General features: G+C 45.8%; 1 protein-coding gene across 2 annotated transcripts in view; it reads right to left on the minus strand.

Moving 5' to 3' along the window:
- The window catches only part of LOC136589555 (glycerophosphodiester phosphodiesterase domain-containing protein 5-like), a 232,710-nt gene continuing 220,622 nt past the window's right edge, over positions 1-12,088 (minus strand). For both annotated transcript variants that reach the window (XM_066588310.1, XM_066588309.1), the window contains exons 15-16: positions 3,712-3,824; positions 1-2,860 (exon numbers count right to left, since the gene is read on the minus strand). In XM_066588310.1, coding sequence (XP_066444407.1) covers positions 2,724-2,860; positions 3,712-3,824 — 250 coding nt within the window. In that variant the 3' untranslated portion in view covers positions 1-2,723. The remainder of the gene's footprint in view (positions 2,861-3,711; positions 3,825-12,088) is intronic.

Consider the following 12,088-nt stretch of genomic DNA (forward strand, 5'->3'; position numbering starts at 1 on the left):
TGGTAGGAAACCGTACGAAACCCATTTATTCTTGAACAAAACACAACAACAGGTCTGGGGTCTCGCAGCCAATCACAGAAGACGCTGCAATAAATACTGTTATCCACGGACGGCGGTAGAGAGATGCAGAGGTAACAAGAGCAATACTAACCCAGCAGCCTTAGGTTTAACCCTTACCAGCCCAGCAAAAGAATGAAGACGTCTCAAAAGACAAATAAAATATGGATGAGCATTTTGTTCTCCTTCTACCCTGATGAGTTACTTTGTGCTGGAAGCTTCTTTCCAGCCGTGTCTGTAATCACATTAAGGACTTGCCCTCGTTCAGACAGAGCAGAAGTATCTAGAAGTCACAATGTGAAGTCCAGCTCACGGCTTCGCATGGGAACCCTTTATTGACAGTCAATAAATACTCATCTTTTTCTGGAGAACCCGAAAGTGCTGGAAATATCCCCAAAAGTATCTAAAACACCTAATAAAGGTGACGCCAGGAATGTTAGGTTTTCGGAACAGATTGTGCCAAAAAATGTGCATTTGCAGTGGTAAATCTGCCCCAGTGTAGCGCCTGAGGGGGCGGAGCATGAAATGAGGACTTTCACTTTGGTGGTTCTGCCCCCTCGCTATACGTAATACAGTGCACCAGTCTGGCTTGGAATGTTTCCTTTAAAATGGTCATGTGACAAGGAGGGGCTACGTGTTGGCACATTCAATCCTGTAGGGTAAGCTGTCTTAAAGGGTCTACCCATTCCTGGGGTAGCATTGGCTTTAATGCAGCCCATAGAGGAAAGCTGAGTAACGACGTTTGGGACCCACCTACTACCACCTCTAGCAAATACAAATGACCGCAGTGAATCCCTGGTCAGTATTAGTGAGGCCAGGGAATGGCCACAGCGATCACGCAAGTCCCAGATGTTCGCACAAGCCAGATGTCAACGAAGGACATCCGCTCTGACTACAGTGGCCACGGAGTGATGGGGGCGAGTAGAGAGTAGATCATCTGTGATTAAAAGGGCACCATTATTACTGACTGGAGCAAAAGGAGCCATTATTTCTAACTGTGGATATAAATAAGGCATTATTGCTAAGTGGGGGGCACTTTTGCTGTGTGAGGGTCACTATAAGCAGAACTTACTGTGTAGGGCCTACAGAGGGTACAAAAAGGGGGACACTATTACTGTGTGGGGCACCAAGAGTGGCGTCATTACTATCTGGTGCACTATAAGAAGGGGATATTGTGTATAGGTGTGGAAAATGCAGGGAGGATGCTGGAACAGCAGGAAGCCAAAAATGTCTGACACAAAATCAGCCAGGAGAAGTCATCATGGTCTGGGCCAGATGCAGAAGAAAAGGGAATGACTCCAGTCACCTGTGATCACTAGATACAATATTACCCATATCACTTATACAGTCTACAGAGCCCCTGTGTGGAGATGGTATCTACTGCTACAGGGTCAAGGTTTGTGAGTAGCATGCGTCTTTTTATAGTGTTTTGGGTAGTACCATGTGGTCACGGTCTGGGTGTATTATTTGGCTCTCATACAGTACAACATTGCTCTTTGCACTGGTGTTTAGTAATACAGTATGGTGGTGATATGTGATCACGGTGTGGCGGTATTATTTGGCCCTTATATGGTGCTATTATTGGTAATGTTGGTCTTGGTATGGTGGGTTTGGTTCAGCATGGAGGCGATCACTTGGCTCATGATGATTGCACGGATACCGTGTGTGTTTTTTATGAGTGCCTCATGGACTTCTCTTCTCCTACAACCTACACGGCTGCTGCTGGCAATTTGCTGACCCCCGCCTACTTATGTTCGGCCCTCTTGCACCAGTTTTGGTCCCATCTACAACATGAAGCCACTTTGATTTCCCAATCCACCCCTAGTTGCATCTTTTGACCAGTTTTACCTTCGTTTCTACTGACCTTCTACAACCAAGGAGTCTCCTGGGCTGGCAGCACCTTGTACCCATCATCTATCATCATCAGTAACTCCACAAGGATACACATATCAAAAAGTTTCCAAACTTTTCTTTCATGGGGTCGCTCCACCCATTTCTGCATCCCTTCATATTCATATATGACACCTTTGCAGCATACAGAAAGATAATTTTTTTTTGCACCTTTTCTTGGTCTTGTGTGTTTTTATCATGGCGTTGAATGATATGTACAATCTACTCATAATGCCTGAGTGGGAGTGGCCAACAAGTCTGTGCAGCCTGGACAGGCAGTGCATTGTATGGCATACGGTACTCCCTGTAACCTCTATAGCTAAATGTGCTGAACACATACAAAATGGCCGCCTCCGGTAGGAGAAAATCAGGTGCTTTCCCCTCGACACACGATATGGTTAGCAGACCGTGCCCAAGATTATCGTAAGAACGGGACGGACGCCATCGGGCTGTGTTCAATGTTCTCTTGGCTTAAACGGAAAACAAAAAATAGACAAAAACATTAATTTCCACAAGAGCTCGCTTGTGTCCTAGTCACAAAAAATACACAAAGGGCAAAAAAGGGAATCAGATTATTTTCTACATATTTACAACCTCACAGTCCGGATCGTACAACAAACCTAAGAAAAAAAAAAACGTATCTGCAAAAATAAACAATATCCTGGCATAAAGTAGTCCCGTAAAATGTCCCCGTCTCGGAAAGAACTGGACGCAAAGGAGGAGGACGAAGGGTCGTCTGTGGACTTCACTGTAAAAATGGATGAGGGCTCGTTCTGTCAGGTCTCCTCCAGTCTCTGGCTGCTGTGGGTATTTGAGTCCATGTTTGGAGTTATGGCGTTGTTTGAGAAACCTTCGTACTGGCTTTCCGAGCACAGCGAGAGCTCCTCGGGGGTGTCCATGCTGCTGTTGATCTCTGAGGAGGGAGAAGTGGAAGAACATAAACCATAGTGATGATGATGGAGTCTAGCCAGCCGACATTATACACTGCAGGACGACCCGCCAATACTGGCAAGATGTAGCGCACAAATCTACTAGAAGCTGTGAAGGATGCGGGCCCTTTTACACCGGACGATTGTTGCTAGTGACTGGAGGCAGAGCACCCGGGGATCATTCCGGCCCACCTGCCTCCATCCTCAGTAAACAGGCAGTCGTTCATAAGTGAATTCATAGATGATAGACTGCCTGTTTACAACTGTTAACTGCAAATGAATCAGCTGATCTGTTTTGGCGGAGGGATACATGCGATCAACGCAAATTAGTTTTTTATCCTGCAAAGATGTGCTTAGAACATCTTAAGACCTACCTGAGGGCACAAAGGATAAAGTGGGAAGAGAAGCTAAAGAGAGATTTTCCTAGGTTTTCTCATGTAATGCTGTTTAACTTCTCCCACAGAGAAAGCAAGCCTGTGATTCCTGCTTCCTCCTCAAAGCAAAAAGAAAGCCTGCGAGTCCTGCTTCCACCACTCACTCCTAGAGAAAGCCTGTGAACCTGCTTCATCCTCCCACTCATAAAGAAAGCCTGTGAGTCCTCCATCCTCCCCCCACTCCTAGAGAAAGCCTGTGAACCTGCTTCATCCTTCCACTCAGAGAAAGCCTGTAAACCTTCTTCATCCTCCCACTCATAAAGAAAGCCTGTGAGTCCTGCTTCCTCCTTTCTCAGAGAGCACCTGCGAGTCCGGGTTATCCCACCCCACATGAATAAAGCCTGCAAGCCCAACTTTTTTCTTCAGGGAAGGTTCAAAATCAGCAAAACCCCAGAAATTACCTGAAAATATGAGTTTTTCCTTCATGATCCGGACGTCCCGACTTGTCCTCCGCACCGCGGCGCTCAGCATAATCTGTTCTGGGTTATAGGTCCTGATGCTGCCCAGTCGCCACCTGCAACAGAAGACAAGGTGTTACCAAGTAGTCCAAACTCTCTGAAAGGGGCAATTGACTACATGACAAGCTGCAAAGGGAACCAAACAAGTATGACGATGCATAGGTCCTATAATACATGACCTTCAGTAAAGGGTTAAAACTGGTGCACAGGACATGGGAATTAAGGAACAGCACACAACTGAATTATCTGCATCCATATAATAACATTACCACTAAACATGCCAAGTGCACAAGGGGTGCAAAAATACGATCTTACATTGGGAGAGGAACTGTGAAGGGAACAGAGAAACCGGGTGGTGGTGGGGTCATCCAGGCATCGTGCGGAATCAACGGCTGAGTTTATGGCTAGACGGACATGGCAGCGGCTACAGAATTGCACAATATATTCTATATACTACATCTATGACACAAGAATCATGAAATGCTCGACAGACACCTCTTAGAAGTTAATGGGAATGTGATAAAGCGGTAGAGATTCAGAGGGCAGTTTTGGGGGTTGCTGCAGCAGGGAAGAATTTCCCTGCAGTGCCACTACAGGGAAAATGAAGTATTACACAGTGCCCATTCATATCAATGGGTTGTCTGTGTAATGCAGGACAGGACGGGTCCTCCAGAGCATGAGACGCTCTTTGTAACCACTCAGATGAGGATCCTGAACAGCAGACCTCCCTCAGAATTTCCTAATAGGAGGCATAAGATGGGTTTTCTAAACTGGACATCCCCTTTAATTGAGAAGTCTGTACTCCCATCCATTCCTATTTCTCAAAAGCTGGAAAGGAAAAGCTTGGGAAGGCCTCCGTTCCCCTGAGTTTTTGGTGAAGGACGACGAATGGGAGAATGGATTTGTATCTATAAGCCGCCCCATGTTTGCACTGCCCAACAACGAGGCCGACAGCCCAATTACGTTGAATCATCCATCTTTAAAATGGCGGTAATTTTTTTCCCATCAATTCACCAGTTTGTTGTCATTGTGGAACCATTCCTCCTCATATCAGGATTACTCAGGATACAAGGCTCAGATTGTGGTTATAGGTGGTGAAAAATCCAATCTATCCCAAAATCTGTGAACCAGGATGGGTGCAATGAAGTCAACTCCACCTGTACACGCCTGAAAGTCTGACCCAGACAGGAACACAAACTTTTAGGCTGAACCATAACAACATTTAGCTGGAAAGACCATCTTATTCCTGGGTCAGGAGTGTTGTGCAGACTGAGGGCTTATTCAGACGACCGTATATCGGCTGCGTTTTCAGGCCGAGCCGATATACGGTGTCCTTGTCTGCAGGGGGAGGAGGATGGAAGAGCTGGGAGCAGTGCACTGAGCTCCCGCCCCTCGCCACTATTTGCAATGGGAGGGGTGGGGCGGAGATGGGTCCGGGAGCTCAGTTCCTGCTCCTGGTTCTTCCATCCTCCTCCCCCTGCAGACAAGGACACCGTATATCGGCTCGGCGTGAAAACCCAACCGATATACGGTCGTCTGAATAAGCCCTTAAAGCGGGGAAAACAAAACGTTACCAAAATGTTGTGAAACCTTCAGCACGGTACATAATAAATTGGCAAACTCTGAGCCGGTATCCAAGATTTCATGAAGCCCACTTTATACACTGTCCTACCCAAACTAATGGGACACCTGAGTGAGAATCAAAATTAGTATTTATTTTCATCTGTTAATACTTAGTAGAAAAAGCCCCAGAGATTATCCTAACATCTGAGCCAACCACTCACAGCCCTCTTTATAATGAGGAAGGGGTGGGGGTGGCTTAGTGTCAATTCCTGCACAAAAAAGTCAATACAGGGTGTCAGACCTCAGGATAAGTGTAGTGCACCATGCAGGACTGCAACCTATTAATGTCGCCAGATTTGAAACCATTGGGCGGCCCTGCCACCGCAAAAGGTACACCACATCAGCACTGACACCCTGGGCTCCTCAAACAGTCACAGCCGCATTGCATGTTATAGATAAATGCAAGGCTTTAGGTGATATTTTAGCTAGAATATGTGAGCCTACAACCCACGACAAGGGTCCTCGCTGCTTGTGGGTCCCTACACTAACAGTTAAAATCACAGAAAGTGGCCATACTTGCTGATACAAGAGGACCCTTGCCGTGGGTTGTGGGCTCACATATTCTAGCTAAAATATCAGCTAATACCTTGCATTTACCAGTATTTGAACTTTCGATGGTCTGACCGCTTGTACAATGTATTGCTTAACAAGCTGAAAAGCATGGCAGGCCCCAGACTGCTATGGCAACTCACTGACACCCCATGATTGTGTCACTGGGGGGCAATGGAGCACCGGAAGGACCCCCTCACAGGCAGCTTAGACACCATGGGCACGGCTGACAACGGGATCTAAATTGCTGCCATTGGAGCTACTTCAGATCGTGGCCGTCATCTGTATGAAACAGGCTCAGCTTCCGAGTTCCCCCCCAACCCTGAGTCTGCGTGACCTACAACATAGTTTTATCATAGATCATGAAGGGGTTAATACTTTGTATTGAAAGGCATCTCCCTAAAAGTTTCATAGCGATTGCTTGACCTATTTACCATCATCTATCCCTGCAGACGGGAGACTCAGAAGGCCAAGAGGACTTGATGTCACACCTATATCTGTTGTAAGTGACCACAAGATCACCCTTTCCTTACAGAAATAGGAAGAAACAGACCTATCAAAAACCATGCTGACAGGCAGATGTCTCAATGTCTGAAGGTGTTGGTAAAGCCTCTATATTTTAGTAAATGTGACCCATTTTCCCTTCTCTTATAATTTGACAAAATTTTGCACAATATTTGGCTTAGACTCAACAGATGAGGAAGGATGGCCCTTCCCAAAGGAAAACTGTTCTCTCTACCGGGATCACTTTGGGCAAAAATGGTGCAGAGGGAACACGGATTGTGAACACGACCGTGTGACCAAAACTGGAGGCTGATGGGTAAGTGGAAATTTCCTCTCTCTCTCTAAGAGCCTTCACTATTCTCAATGGTTATCAAGTTGTCCTCCCCATTGGAGGACCCTAAAGTAAAAGCAAAGGGACTTTTATTAACACGTTCCAATGAACAAGAGCCAAAGAAATTCAGAAGTGGACGTCAGTTGGGTCCATCAGATCAACACTGAACATCGGCAGAATATACGATGCAGGACGACTTAGGCTGGTAGTAACCAATGTAGTGAATTACAGACACACCACTGGGACAGGCTGGAATAAGCAATAGTGATGTCATCAAATGATGGATTATTGAGACGGATCAAAACACAAAAGCAAAAATGTCAAAAATGGGAACACATTTCTGAGCACAAAAATGTCATCATTCTACAAATTCTCAAAAAAAAAAAAAAAAGTAAAAATTTTAAGAAAATTAAGTTTCAAAAACATCTTGAATTTCTAAAAATTCTCTAGACCTCAGTCTAGGCCTGTGCAACACTTTATACATGCGGACATTCAAGGAACAATGGAGACCTCTCAAAATGGGGAGGGGGAGGGGAGGGGAGCAGGGAGATAAAAGCTTTCCTCAAAAGGGAAAAAATTAAGTAAAATGCGTGAGCCCAGAATATTTCCAGAATTAAGCGGAATACTTAAGTAAATACAGAAGAAATTGTATTTCAGTTACTAAAACCCTCAAGGCAAGATTTGCGTCATGTGTGGCTAATGTATGATTTGCCAACCATACATATACCATGTCGCAAAGACCACCGCCATTTACTTGGAAACCAATGAAGGTGCCTTGAGACTTACTGAAGCTCATCACAAGTCCAAGAACATTGCCGGCAGATTTCTTCTTCCGTCGGGGTGACATCACCGGACGCAGCCATTTTGTGAGTTGATTGATAAGCCCAGGTGTCAAAAATGTCGCAGTGTTTAGGATTTGCGCCACGAACCCCCCCAATACCCGCTCTGGAAAGCTTGCTTAAAGAGACTGGGGCAGACTTACTACTGAAAATGCGCCAGTTTCCTAGTACAAGAGTGCCGGAACGCGGTCTCACATGCGTCGCTCCACATTTATGATGGTTGGACACTTTTTTCAGTGTATGCGAAAAAAGATGTGGCTTTGCTAGAAGGCGGCATAGGAAACCTTATGTGCCCAAAATGCACCACATTCTTGCCCAAAATTAAGCCAACTAATAGGTGGTATAGGTAAGGCTAGATAGTGTTAAGGCCCCAGATAGACCATCCGGCATGAGCCACTGTGATAAACCGAATTAGGAAATCTGTGTTACCCACACTAACAAGGATGACCAGTCTGATGCCAAGGATCAGGGACCATGGCAGCGTCAGGTAACCCTTGGCAAGAGAGACAGGGGACCCGCTGTGACCCTTGAAAGAGTCATCAGAGATCAGGTGCCAGTGGATCATTTAGGCATGGATAGCTTTTAGTTTGTACTCTGCAGATAACGGAGGAAGATTCACACTCTAGAAAATAAGACTGATATCTCCTTATCCAAAGAAAAAAAAGGTATGCAAATTAGTTTTCCTCCTCCTGCAGGAGCGCCAATTTGCCTCCTCTGTCTTCCCATGGAGCAGAGCCTGAACAATGCCTCCCCATCACCCGGATATGGATCTTCCAGAGCTCAGCCCCCCCGGGGGTCGGTACTCCTCATCAGTCTAACCGCGCATTGTAACATAAGACTCCTCACAAATGGCGCTAACATTCACATATTTGGCGCCAAGTGATCCCACGGTGGGAGCGGGTTCTACACAGAATAAGGGCTTGTTCACACGAAGAGAAAAATAGGAATAAACTACTTTAATCTAGAAGAAATCGTCATTTTCACCCTTGCACTGTGAAAGTATTACGATGACCTGCGTTACACTTGTTATTTGGGGTTTAGTACAGTTTAGTCCAAACCGCGTAAAGCAGCGTATCTACACTGATCGGTCGTCCATAGGGGGGACCTTAAGTGCTTCCTGAAGACCATATGTAGTCTTGTATCCGCACCCCTTACTCCTATCAATGTTGGCTATGTATGCCCATCACATCATGTATTCACTCATCAGTACTGAAACCATGGCAATGATTTACTACAATAGGGTGTAACTTGGGGTGTTCTCCCCTGTGATTGGACTAGACTCCTGTGAGTGGGCCATTTCCTTCAGTAGAGCTTTAGAGTAACACTTAACCCTTTCCAATCCACTGTCTGACGTCTGAAGACATTATGATTTAAGGCTGCACAGCTCTGATGTTAAAAGACGTCCGTCGGGGTTCTCTTACTGTATATTGCCAGCCTCTCTGCTGTTCGAGCCTATCCAACGTATCACCTCATGCAGTACTGGCTTTGGCCAGCAGATAGCGCTGTTGTATAATGGCAGAAAAAGAGGAAGCCCCCTAGGAAAACCAGGATACAAATTGGATTGGAAAGGGTTAATTGCTCCATGTTGTCTTCTTCTCCGATGCTCCATACAGACATTTGGGCCTGCTGGATGAGGATTTTATCCCTGCTTTATTAAATTTGTATTTTATTCTGTTATTTCTTTTTTCCTTATCTTTGCAGCCATTTTTTTTTTTACTCTAATGTTGCCCAAACCAAAAGGGACCTCTGGGGGACGTTCACACTGAAATGTTTGTCTTAAATCTCGGTTTTCTGCTGTAACTGTATACTTCCAACAAGACAACCTGCCTCGTCACAAAACCAACGCCGTTATAAAACCAATGTTGGTTTGAGGATATGGATGTTCTACGATTGGAATGGCTGCATAGAGTGCTAAAATATGAATGCCCATCTTCTGTGAGAGAACTCGCAAGAGGTTTGCAGGATGAATGGAGGGAAATACCAGCTGAAGTGTATCAGACATTAGTAGAAGGTATGTCACAGAGCGTATCCGATGTCATTAGGGCCAAAGGAGCCCCACTGAGTATTAACAGATGGAAATGAAGGCTACTTGTTATTCTTCCTCAGGTTTCCCATTACTTTTGATAGGATATCATTACGGAAGGAAGAAAGGCGTTTAATGATCACCCGGAGAGCGGAACTGACCGATTCCCGACACGTTAAGGTTATCCAATCATCCAACAAAATGGCTGCCTCGGTATCCAGTTGGCGCCTTTTACGGCGCCCTAATTGTGGAGACCGGCAATCAATATCCAAAACTTCCATTGTGCAAAACGCATCTTTTTGTTCATATATGTAACTTTAAGAATGGTGAAAAAAAAAAAAAAAAGAGACAAAGCTAGACTTTCCCGCGCTTCGGCCATGGTGGATAAGATTTGGACAAGACAGAGGTGGACTGAGGAGCAGGAGGGCAGAATTACCTGATTATGTGATAGCTGTGAGATGCCAGGATGCAGCAGAGAGAGGAACATGCAAAGAAGTCAGAGCGTTATGGAAGTAAAAACACGGCAAGAAAGCAAACGTTAGTCATAACAGTGGGCGGCCGCGGGGGCCATTCTCAGATGTAGACACTTGACACCGCATTCGGATCATCTACACCACATATCGGAATGTACAATGCAGTATATCCTAATCCACGACCAATAAACTACATGGAAGGAGGTGGTCAACAAGTCACAAACACAGCGGCTGCTGGAAGGCGGCCATATTGGGCGCCGGATGTTAACGCTCTTTTCTTAGCCCTGCTTTCATATATACCCTGATCCCTCAATGTAATCATTTCCTATAGGTTGCATGGGAACCTAATGAGCTTCAGCGTCAACCCTTGAGGAACCAGGAAGGCCAAAAAACCTACCCAGGATAATCAAACCCGTATGGAGGAAAATCAATAAATTAAAGGGGGAAGAATGGCATTAGCAGTAAGGAGCTGCATTCTTCCAGTAACAGTGCCCCCTCTGGTCTATGGCTGTTCTGGTACTGCAGCTCATCCCCACTTAAGTGATTAATAGACATGATTAATGGACAAAAGCCGCCCCTTTTTATAATGTGTGACTAAGGTATAAGATTTGATAAAACTCATGGTCAGTACAGGACAAACTAGATTATGCCCTTTAACCCCTGAAGTCATGACCCTGTGTCCAAGAGCTTACAATCTTATCGCATCATGTATATGAACTAGAAGGGGATGTTTGAGAAGAGAAAACAAGTTCTGCAACAGCGCCCCCTCTTGTTCATAGGCTGTATCTAGAACAATTCATTAGAACAGGGATAAGCTGCAATACCAGACACCACCATAAACATAAAAGGGCACCGTTTTTGGAAAGCAAGCTTATTTTCTGAGCTCAGACAGCTGCGTAACTTCTCCACTGAAGAGAAGACACCTGACAGGACATGCCGAGTTCCTACAAACCGTCTTGGCCTGAAAATGGAAAACAGGTTTTAAAATGTACGGTCGCTTTAAAGGGGATTGTTCCTTCACCGGATTTTAGAGGCAGCTTTGGGTGTGACTGGAGGAGATTCAATCTGTAAAATAACATTCAATGTTACAGATTTGTTTATGGAAAACTTTGCAGCCACCCAGTGGTGAAGCACGGTACTGCAGGTGAAGTTTGGTTCACAACATAGCACAAGTCTTATGTCAGAATTATCAGTTAGTTTTGTCCCTGTAAATATAAAAAGGTTAAAAATGCAGAAACTTTAGGAGAAATGTCCATAAATGAGTCACGTGTCCAATTCAGTGACATAAAATGTGATTAAAGAAAAGCGATCCTCCAGCCTGAACTGCAGAAACTCTGCAATCTTCTAAGGCAACTTAGAGGCACTCCACCCCATTAACACCACACGGAAAATAGTAGACTTTGGTTATCTCCTTCCCTGATGTCTAATTAGGTCAAATGATCGTAAAAAGGGGACCAGGACCCCCCTACGTGCCAGAAGTTAGAGCCGCTCTGGGGAATCCGATGTGTTCATGTATTACGCAGATGGCTATTCCTATTAATGGCTGGCATGTGATGCTACATTTCAGCAACGGGGTAAATTTAAGTCTAGAAGCGTGGTGATAGAAGCTGCATTAAGGACAATCAAATCAGTTGAAGTGGAGCTCTGTGGCTGCCACCGTTTTTGGGTATGGAGCAATCACTATTATGGGGAGGAGGGTGTCTGTCTAATGGCATCACTGGGGTCAGTATGTGAGATGGAGGGCCAGGAAGGGCAGAGCGGAGGGGAAGGGCGGGCCAGGAAGGGCAGAGCGGAGGGGAAGGGCGGGCCAGGAAGGGCAGAGCGGAGGGGAAGGGCGGGCCAGGAAGGGCAGAGCGGAGGGGAAGGGCGGGGAAGGGAGGGCCCAGAGGGGAAGGGCGGGCCAGGAAGGGCAGAGCGGAGGGGAAGGGAGGGGAAGGGAGGGCCCAGAGGGGAAGGGAGGGCCAGGAAGGGCAGAGCG

The sequence above is a fragment of the Eleutherodactylus coqui genome, chromosome 1 (assembly GCF_035609145.1).
Source record: "Eleutherodactylus coqui strain aEleCoq1 chromosome 1, aEleCoq1.hap1, whole genome shotgun sequence".
Classification (NCBI taxonomy): Eukaryota; Metazoa; Chordata; class Amphibia; order Anura; family Eleutherodactylidae; genus Eleutherodactylus; species Eleutherodactylus coqui.